Source organism: Podarcis melisellensis (genome assembly GCF_964234715.1).
Source record: "Podarcis melisellensis genome assembly, chromosome: 10".
In the NCBI taxonomy this organism is placed as follows: Eukaryota; Metazoa; Chordata; class Lepidosauria; order Squamata; family Lacertidae; genus Podarcis; species Podarcis melisellensis.
This window is the reverse complement of record NC_138542.1, coordinates 16,104,669-16,120,080: the sequence shown is the minus strand read 5'-3', so window position 1 is coordinate 16,120,080 and position 15,412 is coordinate 16,104,669. Positions and strand designations below refer to the sequence as shown.

The 15,412-nt window shown below is 44.1% G+C and overlaps 1 protein-coding gene and 1 long non-coding RNA gene across 5 annotated transcripts in view; one reads left to right on the top strand and one right to left on the bottom strand.

Moving 5' to 3' along the window:
- TPRKB (TP53RK binding protein) overlaps window positions 1-15,412 on the top strand; it is a 19,405-nt gene extending 3,993 nt beyond the window's left edge. The window contains exons 3-9 of one of the 4 annotated variants that reach the window (XR_014172624.1): window positions 708-830; window positions 2,048-2,224; window positions 6,589-6,713; window positions 10,591-10,838; window positions 11,952-12,042; window positions 12,971-13,164; window positions 13,300-14,537. Coding sequence is in view for 2 of the 4 variants with exons in the window: in XM_081929170.1 (XP_081785296.1) it covers window positions 708-830; window positions 2,048-2,224; window positions 6,589-6,713; window positions 10,591-10,729 (564 nt within the window). In the remaining 2 variants the exon portion in view is untranslated. Of the gene's footprint in view, window positions 1-707; window positions 831-2,047; window positions 2,225-4,020; window positions 4,435-6,588; window positions 6,714-10,590; window positions 10,839-11,951; window positions 12,043-12,970; window positions 13,165-13,299; window positions 14,538-14,638 lie in introns of those variants that run through there. The other 3 variants (XR_014172623.1, XM_081929170.1, XM_081929171.1) reach the window with 3 other exon arrangements.
- Window positions 13,150-14,759, bottom strand: LOC309379749. The gene is made up of 2 exons (XR_014172633.1): window positions 14,632-14,759; window positions 13,150-13,637 (listed from the first exon to the last, which is right to left on the bottom strand). It is a non-coding gene; the product is annotated as an uncharacterized lncRNA (long non-coding RNA).

The window sequence follows — 15,412 nt, the reverse complement described above, 5'->3', positions numbered from 1 at the left end:
ATGGCTAGTGAGTAGGGCAGACAAATGAGGAAATACTACATATGTTTTGATGCTGATGGCTGCCTGAAAGTGGCCCAAAACCACTGTTTAAGAAGCACTGCCCTACTGGCTGTATTTTTGCTTCTTATTTGGACTTTGGCTTATTTGTCCTCATATTAAACCATTTTGAATATGCTAGATCAGTTTCTCATTTTTTTAAAAAACTGCAAAATAGAAATTTCACATCTGGGCAAGAGAAGAACTTTAGAAAAGTTTTCACTTTCCTCAGGATTTCAAAATGTTTATCCACATTTTCTCATGATTTTTTCTTCTTTGTTCCTTCTCAATATTCTTCTCATTATACTGCTATACTCTCTGCAAAAGGCTTTTTTCTGATTCTTTACAAGATAGTGAGAGCTGTATTAATAGGATTCCAGTTTCCTCAGGTAGAAATCTGATGTGTGAATTTAATTTTCATTTAAATATCTACTTGTACTGTTACTACTGTATGTTTATACCTCAGACATGGTTTTATTGATAGACCAAAGTTATTTACAAAGTGTGGAATTGCGCACCCCCCCTTGCTCCTTGTTTCAACATTTAATTGATGGCATAATGGCTCTTTGCCATTTCTAAAGTATATTTTTCCTTGTTGAGATAAGGAAAGCAGTGGATCTATTTTGAGGCCTACCTCTGGAAACCAAACTTTATTCTCTATTTTTTGGCAGATTGTTGATCCATTTCAGTTACTCGTGGCAACAAATAAAGCTGTACATCTCTACAAGATCAATAAAATGAAGACAAGAACTCTTAACGCTGAAATAATATTCAACCTTTCCCCGAACAATAATGTAAGATGGCTGCTTACAGCATGCTCTGAATTCTGTTTTTCTTGCAATAATAGCACAATAAGAGCCCTGCTAGATCAAGCCAAAAGGCACATTTAGTCCAGTATTTGGCCTCATAGGGAAGAATTTGAGCAGGACCTCCTGACTGTAACAGTGAAATAAGATTTGCTTGTCCCCGAAGAAGGCTGCTAATCAAAAGGTGTTATGTATATTATTCACCACACAAAATATTTCCTGACTATCAGTTTGCCTGCACACATAGCCTTTATTAAGCCACCCTCGTCTGTGCAAGACTGAAACAGGGTCTTAACGAAGCATTCAGTCTTAGGCTTCGCAACTGCTGCCTTCGTACTGAGTTCCTAAAATATGTAATCTGGATACTCATTTTATGAGATACTATTTTTTTTCGTTCCCATTCAGGAATTGCCTCTGATTGTCCACTGTAATCTGCCCCTACCCTGGTAAATAAGCACTGTAGGAAACAGTGTTCTTGGTTCTCTGGCTCTTCTTTTGGCTTGAGAATCCTCACAGAGGTCTGACCTATAAGAAGGCAGGCTTTCCTGTACAGGCCCGGACACTTTGTGACACCCCCACCATCCCAGGAAAATATAACCCAGCCATGTATTTTGCATTGTTGGTTTCCTTTATTGTTCTTGCATACCTGGATGGGTAGCCCAAACACTGGAGAATTTAGTTTCTGGTTAATAGTATTTTGTTTGCTTGCTTACAAGTTGTGCAGGTCTTCTCTACAGCCCACACATACAGTGTGTCCTGGGCTTCCTCCAGACTCTTCCTGCAATAATATTAGAACAAAAACCAGCCAGAGGTTATCATGTATAGTATTTACACCACCAGGATCCCTACATAGAATGTGTCAACTAAGGGTCTTAGAAGTCCCATAACCGTACAGGAAGTTTATACCACTCCTTCCCATCCCTTGCTTTGACACAGCTTATCATTCTTTAAATCTGACATTAAAATCCTCTGCATGTCCCTCATATAGTGACTTGAAAACACATGAATGAATATTCAACTGCCTATGATAAAATTTGCCCACATTTGTTGTAAGTATTTATCTTGTGAGATAGTTAACATTTAACAACTAATTTAATCTTTTCAGAGCTTTGGAACCTAATAAATGGGAACATATGTTTTGTGAGAGGCTCTGGGTTGCTAGGATGTGACTGACGTACATAAGAGCACACAATTCTGTGTTTTAGATTTCAGATGCCTTCAGAAAGTTTGGCATTTCGGACAGTGACACTGCCGTACTTGTTGTTCTGGTTGAAGACCAAGAGAAAACCGTGAATCTGGACGACGTAATACGTCAAGTGGAAGGCCAGCAAGTCCCCTTAGCAGATCTCCCCAAAATAACAGACCTACAGAAAGTTAAAAAGGTTTGTACAAGGTTGTCCCGGGTTAAGGGTTGAGATAAGGCAAAATATAGCAATTTTTTTGCTTTGTAATTACAATTTGCAATTGTAATTTTGCAATTACTTTTAATACAGAGCGGGGGGGGGGGGGGATGACCTGTAACTCTCCAGATTCCCACAGCCCCAACTAAAAGGACTTTGGCAAATGGGAGTTGAAATTCAATTTGTACTGTGCCACAGGGTGTTCATTTCTGAGATAGATGGACATATCTTAAACACATTTATTTAGCTCTCTAAATCCAGTGGGATTTCCCCCCAGCTAAGCATGGGATGTGGGTGGCGCTGTGGTCTAAACCACTGAGCCTAGGGCTTGCCGATCAGAAGGTCAGCGATTCGAATCCCTGCAATGGGGTGAGCTCCTGTTGCTCGGTTCCAGCTCCTGCCAATCTAGCAGTTCGAAAGCATGCCCCAAAAGTGCAAGTAGATAAATAGGTACTGCTCTGGTGGGAAGGTATGCTGCTCTGGTTTCGGTGTTCTGTTGCGCCAGAAGCGGCTTAGTCATGACCCAGAAAAACTGTCTGCGGAAGCGGACAAACGGCGGCTCCCTCGGCCTGTAAAGCGAAATGAGTGCCGCAACCCCAGAGTCGTCTGCGACTGGACTTAACTGTCAGGGGTCCTTTACCTTTACCTTTAAGCATCCTTAGCAATGCAAGCATACCCCTACATTTTCTTAATCTTCAATTGTGTCTTACATTTTTCCCACTCTGTATTGAGTGTTTTGACTGCAAAGTACATAAGGGTGCAGTCCCATGGTCCCTGGAGAGGACATCCCAGCAGCCATTGATGTTGCCATTTTTGTGGGTGTAGAGGGAGGTCCAGAAGTAGAAAAGTAGGTCCACCCCTGGAGACCCCTGGAGATCTTCTCAATTCAGCCCTGGAGACCTCTGAAGCCATCCCTCCTCCACTGTTGGTGCTGGGGGGGGGGGCAGAGAGAGAGAGGGGGGGAGCAAGTTGGGGCTGAATCAAAGGAGATTTTGGATTCAAAGAATCAAAAGTCACCCCATTCCCCTAAGAAGGGTGTGAACAAATATGACAGCCTTGGAGCTGCCATACTTATTTCCGCTCTAGCTGTCTCCTTCCCAGCTTTGATTCCTGCATTGCAGGGGATTGGACTAGATGACCCTCATGATCCCTCCTGTCAGGGAACTGCCATCGGAGCTAGAGGCGGAGGGAAGGCTCCAGAGGGATGCCAGAGAGGGTCCCAGTAGGGAGAGAGGCAGCCCATCTGCTGGGGAAGGAAATCAGCGTAACACCAGTGGAGAAGGGGGGCAGATGGGGGAATTGGAGAGGAGGCTCCAGGACTCTTCACCGGAGACCAGCGGGGAGAGCACGGGTCCTCCACTGCCCACACCCTCCCTGCGCAGAAGACTTCCGCGCAGGGAGAGTAGGAGGAGACTTGGCGTCAAAGAACTTCTTTGCTGGAAGAAGTTCAAGAAACACCCACTGACGGATTCTGCCAGCGACTGAGACAGCCACGAAGTAAAAGGCTGTCCAGACAGAAAGGGTTCAACCAGGTAACCTAGCCAGGAGTGGCGGCAACTTACGCACGAGCAACCCCTAGAACCATTACACCTCCCAACTCTACAACTCTGTAAGATTTTATTATTTCCTCTAGCAGGGCATTGGAGGTTATAGTAGCTATGCTTTGGATTCTCCCTTCTGCCTGCCATAGGATTGCTGTGCCCATTTTTTCAACTTGACCTATAAAGCTGGACAATCTTTTGCTCCTCCAGAAAGTGACTATTCCATTTTCTTTGCAGTTGTACAAGCTAACCCCACAGGAGGAAAAAATAGGCACGCTGCTGGATGGCATCATTTGTAGAATGGCAACTAAAGATGTTTCATGAAAAAAAAAAGTTAGGACATTGAAACAGTTTTAGCCTGAAACAAATGTTTATTTCAATTTTTCTGTTTGGTTGAACCAGTGTTAAAATGATCTGAAGTCTAACTCTTATTTAATTTGGAAACAGAAACTGTCACAATTTTATTACAAACATGGAAGGATGTTTGGATATTGTGATTATTTTATAATCAAGAAGTAAAAGTTTATTGTTCACTGTATTTTTGCATACTGCAATGTACGCTAGGTAGTGCACAATTTAATAGACTGAAAGAGAGAGAGAGTAAAAGATACAAAAAGCAAAACAATAAAATGACAGCATTCTCTCGGGTTATTGGTCTTGCTAGGTGCGAATGGTGTGGGCATTGTGGCTTGGCCTTCTCCTTTCCCCTTGGTTAACACAGTCCTTTAAAGTAACCCTTGGGGTGTGGTGGAGCTAGTAGCACTGTCAGATAAGGACTTTGGGCAGAAGTGGAGGCCGCCCTCAGCAAAACAAGGACAGGGGCCTCCAAATGAACCATGCCTGGCTTACCACACTTTGAAGGAAGTGGTACGCATTACCAGATGAGCTTGTGAAGTTGTTGTATCAGTTCAGTTCTATCCACTTCGAAGACTTCGGCAAGTATCCCATCAGGGTCCACTGGCTTTGTTGTTTTTCATTTGGTTAATAGCTGTACACATCTCTCCCAAATTTGGAGATACCGCAAGCAAATCCTCACCGTGATCAACTCCCATCTGGAAACCAATGTCCCCACTGTGGAAGGACGTGTGGATCCAGGATTGGCCTCCACAGTCACTTACGGACTCACTGTTAAAACCGTGTTCATGGAAGGCAGTCTTACTCGGCTACAAGCGATCGCCAAAGAAGAAAACACATTACCATCAAAATAGGACACATTACCACAATAGGACTGTTGAAGCCATAGTCTAAAATTGCCAAATTATGCCACTGAGCAGAGAGACTGATGCTGCTGTACTCTTTCTTAAAGCAGTTCCTGAATCTGTAGTATTTATCAATACAGAACCTGGAACTAACTTGTAGGGATTTGAATATCTGTGGTGTGATCCATACAGGCAGTCTTGGCTTAAGTGTGGTCGATCTGATGCTGTTCCTCTCAAGTATTAAGAGCTTAAGAAGAGCAGCTTGATCGGGGCCAAAAGCTCATCTGGAACAGCATCCTTTTCTCACAGTGGCCAAGCACTGGCCAATTACAGGAAGTCCGTCAGCAGGACTTAAAACAACAGCGCACTCCCCGCTTACGATCCTCAGTATTCATGCTGCTTCCTTAAAACATTTCCCTATCTGCAATATTCTCTTCATTAGAATAAACCCTTGTCACCATCCAGGATTACAACTGCTTTCATCCCTGATCATTGGACATGTGGTTGGGGCTTATGGAAGCTGTAGTGCAAGGTTACAAGTTCCCCATTCCTGTTTTAAGGTATTTTTTCCAAGGCTGAAACAAAAGCATTTAGTGCCTTAAACCAATACTCAGAATTAAGATGGAGGATTTTAACTTCCTTTGCTGCTGTATGGATGGATATTACAAAAAAATCATCTGAATGTTACAAGGGAGGAGCATTAAGAGGAGTTTAGTCATACCTTGGTTGTTGAATGCCTTGGTACTTGTACGTTTCGGATCCCAAACGATCAAAACCTGGAAGTGAGTGTTCCAGATTTTGAAGGGTTTTTTTGGAAGCCCAACATCTGATGCAGCTTCTGCTATTGTTTCCGGCGCGTCTGTGCAATCGGAAGCCGCACCTTGGTTTCCAAACATTTCAGAAGTCAGACGGCCTTTTGGAACGCATTCTATTTGAAAACTAAGGTACAACTATAATTTATATCTTTTGTAGCTTATAGATTCTGAGAATGTCAGTCTGTGGAACTTGGACAGTGTGCTGAGTTTTCATTTTTCTCCCATAGTTGTACAAGAAGCTAAGGGTAAACAGATTTGCATATGCTGTAGTATTTTGATAGAGAATCCCCTCTCATACTTGGCCTTAATGCCAAGTTTGCTCCTGGAACATGATAGTATTTTAACTGGATAGATCTGATGCACAGGTTTTTTTACAATGACATCAGCAAAATGGCCCAGAGATCATTTAAGCTTTGGATCCAACACTTTATAATGTATACAGTGCTTGTATTTTGATTAACAAGGGAAAGTTAGACATCTTTCGTATATTCCTAGGAAGTTAGGTTGTTTTGAAATCAGAAAGGCAGCTGTATATGCAACAAAACCCACATGCTTGTACAAATCATAACAAGATGATGATCTGCAGATGCTTCTTCTCAGAGGGTATAAGAAAGCTGGAAAGTACCAAAATTTGGGGCTACCATTTAGTACCCTACCTTCCATTAACCCCTGTTGCATCCCCCACCCTGCAAAAATCAAGCCTCTCCAAGTCTGGCCACACAGCAAAGATGCGCATTGTACAATAATTGCTCCCCACAACTTTTACAATGGGCTGTGCTTACACACCACAGGAAAAGAGAAAAAAACCACGAGGACACTTGCCAGTCTGGCCCAATGAAAAATGCCATCTTTATTTGCCTGAAAGGGAATATTGGAGCTTGAACGCAAGCAAACACCTTCCACCAATGGTCTCAAGGTAAATTCACCTGGTTATTAAATGTCCCCTTGCCCCTGATTATTACAGTTTCTGGTGTCCCAGGAAAAATGGAAGGGAGCACATGTTAGCTGTTTTAGTGGTGTAAGTAACTGGCAGCTTGCACACATTTAACTTGGGCACATTCAGCTTTATGCACTTGGCAAATAGATATATTTCAATATAGATATATATAGAACCCAATGAGTTTCTACTATACACATTTGGGCATTATGCAATATCCCAGCATAAGCCGAGAGTCACCTGTATTCATTATACAGCAGCGTTATGTGTTTATTTGCATATAAGCCCTGAAATAGGCCTGGCTCCAGCCTCCATATGAGCGCAGCAGCTGTGAGTGCTATTCAGTTTGTGCATGCCCCTTGATCCTACCACAGTTCATCTGTTCCCTTTAGGGACGCTTGCATGGCACTGATCAGGGAGAGGATAGAGCTTGCTAGCCTCTGGTTTGGCATTCTCTCAGCTTTGAGGTCATGAGGAATGTGAAGCCAGCCACAAGCCAGTCATAGTATTAGATCAGGGTTTCCCAAACTTGGGTCTCCAGCTGTTTTTGGACTACAATTCCCATGGTCCCTGGTCCTGCTGGCAAGGGATGATGGGGAGTTGTAGTCCAAAATCAGCTGGAGACCCAAGTTTGCAAAACCCTGTATTCGATGGAGAAGTAAACAGAAGGAAGATTAACTGACATGTTGCAGGGATGTTATTAGTCATCATTTGTCCCTTGGCACCGGGATATTCCCAGGGGAACTGAAGGTGCGTCCGCTCTTAAAGAAAACATCATTAGATCCTTTAGATCTATCCAATTACCGCCCGGTTTCGAATCTTCCATTCCTGGGTAAGGTGATTGAGAGAGCGGTTGCTGAACAGCTTGGTAGGTTTCTGGATGAAACATCGGCTCTCGATTCATTCCAGTCCGGCTTCCGCGCTGCTCATGGGACCGAGACGGCTCTGGTCGCCCTAACAGATGATCTCCGCAGGCAGCTGGATCGAGGCGAGTCGGGGCTGCTGATTCTTCTAGACCTGTCAGCAGCCTTCGACATGGTCGACCACGAACTCCTGGACCACCGCCTTGCCGACGTGGGGATCCAGGGCACAGTCCTTCAATGGCTGCACTCGTTTCTCTCTGGTCGGGGACAGAGGGTGGCGCTTGGGGGGGAATTGTCATCGCGCCACTCCTTGGTGTGTGGAGTGCCTCAGGGAGCGATTCTCTTCCCGATGCTTTTTAACATCTTTATGCACCCCCTCGCCCAGCTTGTCTGGAGTTTTGGGCTGGGTTGCCATCAGTATGCCGATGACACCCAACTCTATCTGTTGATGGACGGCCATCCTGACTCGGCCCCAGATACACTGACCAGATGTCTGGAAGCTGTGGCTGGATGGTTACGTGGGAGCCGGTTGAAGTTAAATCCTTCGAAGACAGAGGTCCTCTGGCTGGGACGGAGCGATATGGGATTGAGGGGGCAACTCCCATCTCTTGTGGGGGTGCAATTAGTGCCAGCATCGTCCGTTAAGAGTTTGGGTGTAATCTTCGATACCTCCCTCTCTATGGAGGCGCAGATTACAGCTATAACAAAGGCGGCATTTTTTTCATCTCCGCCAAGCTAAGCAGTTTGCTCCTTATCTCTCTCGCCCTGCCCTAGCCACTGTGATCCACGCGACGGTCACCTCCAGACTGGATTATTGTAACTCACTCTACGTGGGGCTGCCCTTGAGACTGATCCAGAAACTCCAGCGGGTGCAGAATGCCGCGGCGAGACTCCTTATGGGGTCTTCGCTGCGAGATCATATTCATCCGGTACTATACCAGCTGCACTGGCTCCCGGTGGAGTACAGGATCAGGTTTAAGGTGCTGGTTTTAACCTTTAAAGCCCTATATGGCCTAGGACCCTTGTACCTACGGGACCGCCTCTCCTGGTATGCCCCACAGAGAAATTTACGGTCTGCAAATAAAAACATCCTAAAGATCCCAGGCCACAGAGAAGTTAGGCTGGCCTCAACTAGAGCCAGGGCTTTCTCGGCCGCGGCTCCAATCTGGTGGAATGCTCTGTCACAAGAGACTAGGGCCCTGCGGGACCTGACATCTTTCCGCAGGGCCTGCAAGACAGAGCTGTTCCACCAGGCCTTTGGTTAGGGCGCAGCCTGACCCCCTCCTCTGGCAATCTGCACAGAATTTTGCTTGATGGTTGCCATTAATTTGATCTTAATTTGATTTTAATTAATTTTATAATGAATGTTTTTAGAATGTTGGATTATTTTGATTGTTGTTAGCCGCCCTGAGCCCAGCTTCAGCTGGGGAGGGCGGGATATAAATAAAATTTATTATTATTATTATTTGAATGAATTTGGCCAAAGGGATTGAGAAACTTAGAATCTGTCCTATTATTAAGGTGTCAATATATTTTCTCAAACAAATAAATCTCTGGTCCTATTATAAGCTTCCCTTATCCCCTAAACATTGGAAATACTGGTGGGAGCTGGCGTTGAACAATACCTAGAAAGCCATATGCTCCCCATCTCTGTCCTGTAAGATATCATACCCTCTTCTTTATTTGTTAAAGATTGCTGGTTTAACCTTAATACAATAAGCATATTACATTAGGTATATGCAATGCTAGACCAGGAACTAATGGTTCCTCTTTTTTCTGGATTGCAGCACACTATACAGTAGTTTGCAGTTACGGTATGTCCAAACTAACATGGATCATGAACCATAATTGCAGACTTGGGTTTAAACATGGTTTCCAAGGCAAATACAAACCATCGTTTACTACTTGGGGGTGAGGGTTTGGTGCTGAGATCACACCTACTCCAAATTTAATATTATTAATAGTAATAATAGTAATAGTAATAATAATAATTTGTTTATTTATACCCTGCCCTTCCCGGTTCAGAAAACCCGGGCTCAGGGCGGCTAACAACAAATTCAAAACACTTAATTGTGATACAAAAAAAAACAACCAACAGCATAAAATACAATATAAAAGGGTAAATAACAATAAATTCAAAGTTCAAAAATCATTTTGGGTGAAAATCCATCCAGTAAGCATTAGATGGTCACCAGGGCTAGCTGGTTAAATTAGTCCTATTTGGGCCAGCGAGGAGACCAGGGGAGAATTAGCTGTGGGGTCCTAGAGCAGGTAATCTTTATAAAAAGGGGGGGGAGGGAAGGGAGGGGAATAAAAGATCAGGCTAAATTCAAACTGAAAGCCAGGTGGAATAGCTCGGTCTTACAGGCCCTGCAGAAGGAGGTTAAATCCTGCAGGGCCCTAGTCTCATGGGACAGAGCATTCCACCAGGTCAGAGCCATCACTGAAAAGGCCCTGGCCCTTGTGGAGGATAGTCTGACTTTCTTAGGGCCCGGGACCTTTAAACTATGGTTATTCATGGACTTTAAGGTCCTCTACGGGGCATACCAGGAGAGGCGGTCCGATAAATACCACAACTTTGCCACTTTAGGCTCCTTCAGGCAGGAGGGTGTGATGAAAATCTAACAATACTAATAATAATACTAATAACAATAACTTTGAAGAGCAGAAGCCCTAAATTTGACTTATGAGGAGAGTAACTTGGTATTTAAATGGAGAGCTGGTCTAGGAAAGATGTTCATTTATAAGTGTTCCCTAATTAGGAATCGTTTAGTGATCGGTTCTTAAAATAAAAGTCACTTAATTATTTGGCAAGCCTAGCAGCCTTCCCCTAAGCTCCTGTGTTTGCAAAACTTAAAAGAAATAATACATTAACGCTAGAAGAGAATTCTTGCAAATTGGGACTTCATGCTAAAGATTATGCTAGCTGCAATATTTTCCTTTGAAAGGGATTGGAAGAAATGGTAGTGCCAACAATTTCATTGTTTTCACAGGTTTTCAGGATCATCTGTCTTTTCAAAAGCTGGAACGGTGTGGGGGTGTGGGATCTGTAGGATAATATCTAGAGCTGGAAGAGGGAAGGATCTGAAGCTTCTGAAACAACACTTCAGCAGTATTATCATGGAAAATTAAAGGCTTGTTTTCATTGCCTGACAAAGCAAATGGCACATGGAATATATCATCCAACTTGTTGGCTGGAGAGCAGACACTATTTTTGGTAGTTTGAACTAACGGCAAGCAGGTACGTTTTAAGTCATATCCTTTTTTGAACATGTGTGAAAAATCACTCCAGCCCAGTTAACATAAACAGAAGGGATCGTAAAACCGTTCCTTTTCACCGCTTGTGCCCCTGGAGTTGAAACACACCAACAGTACCTTAGGGTTTGCATGAATGCTTTGGCTGCCCTTTAAGTAATACACCAGCTATGCTTTGCTCATGTCTCCTTTGTTAGAAGGATGCTGTCCAGAGAGCTGTGCAGATCATTTTATCCTTCTAAAGGGAAGATAACTTTTATTGCTCTTGAAGCTGAGCTGATGGTATCTGAGGCAGTGGTACCAAACTATCCACCTGTAATGAATGCTTATCACATCGCCTTATCTGCTGATGAATGCCTGTATTTTGGCAGAAAATCCTGACACATGCAATCTGGGGTCTTCCAGATGTCTTGGGCCACAGCTCCCAGCTGCCTCAGCCAGCATGCCAAATGGTCAGCAACGGTGGGAGTGGCAGCCCCCAATATCTTGAATGGGCAACAGGTTGTGGAAACTTGCTGGAGGGGACACATTAACCCATGCTAATAGTGCAGGGGATTACTTTCAAGTTGTTTAGCACCTAGGGAAGGCCTATGGGGAGTGAGGGAAAATGTTGTTTTCTCCATCCTCACAACTGACCCCCTCCACCCCACCCCTGGAGGTTTGGGCAGGGCTACAGGGCTCTTCTCCCAGGGGGGCTGGAGCTATAGACAGGAGCTGTCCTCTTGGGGGTTTGTGATCCACTGCAATATTTTGTTTCAGGTCTCACGCAGATCTTCAGGTTTATATCCCCTATCGTTATTGACATAAGTCTATACGGTGCAGCCAGCCCCCACAAATTAAAATGAGAGGCAATAAACGAAGTGTTGACCTTCTAGGAAAGAAGCAACATTACAGTCATAGCATATTTAAACATAACCTTTAACACAAGCTTGGTGCTTTGGTAATGTTAATTAATTCACCTCTCCAAAAACCCAGCAAGATGAGCAAGTGTTACACATTCACGTTACAGATAAAATAAAGAGGTTAAGGGCTTTCTAAATGCCAGCTACTGAGTCATCAGCATAACTGATATGTAGATGCAACTTCGCCTTTCCCACAGCACCAACGTCTTCCACTACAGAATTGAGTGCATAGTCTAAATGCAGCAACCTTGTGGAAACTAAGCAGGTCTGGATCCCATCTACATCTGGGTGAGGAACTACAAATATATGGACGAGCTCTCCTTGCGTGATTCTCCTCTTCATTTGTGCTCCTGCTCTCTCACATCATGCAAGAGGATCAGATAATAATATCAGTGGTACTCAGTAGCAGGTGTAACCAACCTGGTTCCCTCCAGATGTGTTGGACTACAGCTCCCAGCAGGTCTAGTCATCATTGCCAACAGGTACTCGGGGATGATGGGAGTTGTAGTCCACAACAATCAAAGAGTATTACGATGGTTACCCTTACAGATAGGTAGCCGTGTTGGTCTGCCGTAGTCAAAACAAAAAAATTCCTTCCAGTAGCACCTTAAAGACCAACTAAGTTAGTTCTTGGTATGAGCTTTCGTGTGCATGCACACGAAAGCTCATACCAAAAACTAACTTAGTTGGTCTTTAAGGTGCTACTGGAAGGGATGGTTACCCTTGTTCAGTAGCATCGCTGGAATTTGTTCATGATGTTTGGGCCTGATGGGTGATCTGTTCTGTTCCACACTGCATGCACACCCCACAAGAGATAGAACAGTTCTAACTGGAAGATGCTGTGTGTTATGCACACACACTTTCAACATGCCCAGGGGTCGCCTGAACAACTTAGCTGCCCTATAGATACCTAATGAAATGTTCTTTCCTATGGCTCAATGCACACTCAATGCAGTATGGTTTGTTCAGCAAATTGCTTGGGTATGAGGAAGAAGACCATCTAATTTCTGTGGTGTGAGGTGGGGTGGGTGTGTTCCACTAAGGCAGAAATTCACATGGTCTATGTGCTGTGCCCAGAGAGAGCCTTTTTTGCACCTGCAACTTGCAGCCAAAGCATCATACAATGAATTAAATGACAACATCAAGTTTAGTTCTCTTATTACCATTGTGCAGCAGGAAGAGCAGTCACATCCTTGTTGCCATTATCCTATTTTAGGGATTGACCGAATGTTGACGTGAGTTATTAGATAATGAACCAGATCTACTGAGATCCAATGAAATGATTAACCACACCGTTTCCACTCTTTCTGGATGACCCCGCCCAAGTTTGGTTCTACGAAACTGGGAGCCTGTTAAATCAAAGACGAAATTACACCAAGCGAAAACACTGACCCAGCCTTCTTAAAATAGGTATATTTTATATTTATATTTTACATACTTTACATTTACAGGATTTACAGAGCTGCATCATTTTACGATCATCATTATACAAAGCAGTCTCGAAAGAATCATCACTTTGCATTCTTTTCTCTCTTGAATTTTGAGCGTTGCCAGAAAGAGGGGCAGAGAGAGACTTTGCATCCATCAGCAATTGTCCTTCGATAACAGTTCCAGTGTGTATAAGCCGAGCGTTTTGCCCTTCCTGTCCCTAAGAGGGTCTCTCTGAGCTTTTGATATCGAACGTCTTCCTTCAGCATGCTCAGAAATCTTTCCTGGCCCAGACTCCCCAAATTGCAATTAGGATGACCATGACAATGAGTGTGTAGAGTGTACCGACGGCAGTTTGCTCATTTCGACACCGCTGTTTGCACCCACAAGAATTCTGCACTGCCTCTCCGGTGGTAGCAGCAGGTTTTGGCCTGTGAGCACGAAGGCAGTGTATTCTGCCAAAAGAAAAAAGAAAATAGATTTAGCCTGTTGCCACTACTAAAGTTTAAGGCGTTACTTTACAGAGAGCCTCTCCTAGCTCTACCTAAAGGTGCTAAAGATTAAAGCCTAAGCCTCACCTTCCGCATGCAAAGTAGATGCTCTCTTACAAAGCTATGGCCCTTCCTTCCCCCAGGAAGTGTCCTAACTGTGCTACTTGCGTCTTAACAATGTTGTATGAAGAAACCCTTAGTTCCTTCCATTGCATTGTTCCCGACACACACACACAAAACCAAACCCCATGTCAGCAGCCTCGTTATTTATCCCCTAGTAGGTCTTTCATCACAGTAGTCTGAAGCTGCATATAAAATATAGCACCATCCCGATCTTATGTAATTTGTAGCCCGGTCGTAGCTGGAATCCAATATAGGTATGACTTTCAGATATCCTCATACCTTAGGAATTTGTCTGTACCTACCTATCAGCGTTTATTTACCAAAGCCAGACTAAACGTATTTCCCTCGGAAGTTCTAAATGCCAGACTGAGAGGCATCCCCTATCAGAATAGGCTTTGGTTATGTTCCCAGGACATTGATTGCATGAAGCAGATCTTTCTGTATCGTGGGCAATATGAGCAAGCAAGGGATCAACTGATCAAACCCTCACTGGCAAATTTGCCAGGAAAATCTGAAGCCTCCCATATTAAATATCTTTTGGAAGACAGGTCAGATGATAGTACACTGGCCATGGCAAAGTTTCTTTTGGAGATTATAAGAAACAAAGATCATTATGCCCTAGATAAAACAAAATGACTGCCTTTGTTTCTTCCATCTGTCTTTCTGGTCGTTTTAACCGTATCTAGTTTTGAAATTGTTTGGTGGGTCTTTGGACCGCAATAAAGTTTTGGTTTGAATATAGCACCAGCATCCGTAACATTTGCCTGTCACGATGGAAAGCTTTGCATGACGTGCTCTCCTCCTGCTTTCCCTTTTACCAGCGTGTTTCACCTACCTTCTAGAGGCATGCATTCTTTTTCCTTGGTGGATTGCTCTTGCAACTTTTCTCTGAAAGCACGAAACCAACCGAGATCCCGTCAATCAGTGACCTGAAAGCCCTCAGTCGGTAGCAGTGATGCTGACTTTGCACAGCTGAAGGAGGAGCGGAGAATTGAGATCCTCCGGGATACAACTTTGGAGCTGCTGCTGCTGCAAGTCATGAACTAACTAAACCAATAGCACGTTCTCTCCCCTCGCTGACTGCTTGGGCCTTTATAAACAGAAGCAGCTAAGTCTCTGCCAAATGTGGAGCAACGAAAGAAGCCCTCCCCGTTTGTAGAATGCGTGCGTGCAAAAGGGAGGTGTGCGAGAAGTGGGGGAGACACTTGGCTGACAAAATAGACCGCTCTGTTTTCAAGCTGCCCCTTATGCAGGACACAGACACCTTTCCACGATTCTTCTCTTGCAATATGAGCATGGGAATTTCTCAAACTGAGATCTCACGGGTACCCCAAGGGCTCGCAATAGCCAGTCTGAGCGGGAGGCTTATTGAAAGTCACTTCTCGGAAGTTAACTTCGGATTCTACACAATGGCACGTTTCTATTGGCATTGCACCACTTTGAATGACAGGTATGTGCTCCTAAATCAGGGTAGGCAACCTAAGGCCCAGGGGCCGAACGCGGCCCAATCGCCTTCTCAATCCGGCCCGCGGATGGTCCGGGAATCAGCGTGTTTTTACATGAGTAGAATGTGTCCTTTTATTTAAAATGCATCTCTGGGTTATTTGTGGGGCATA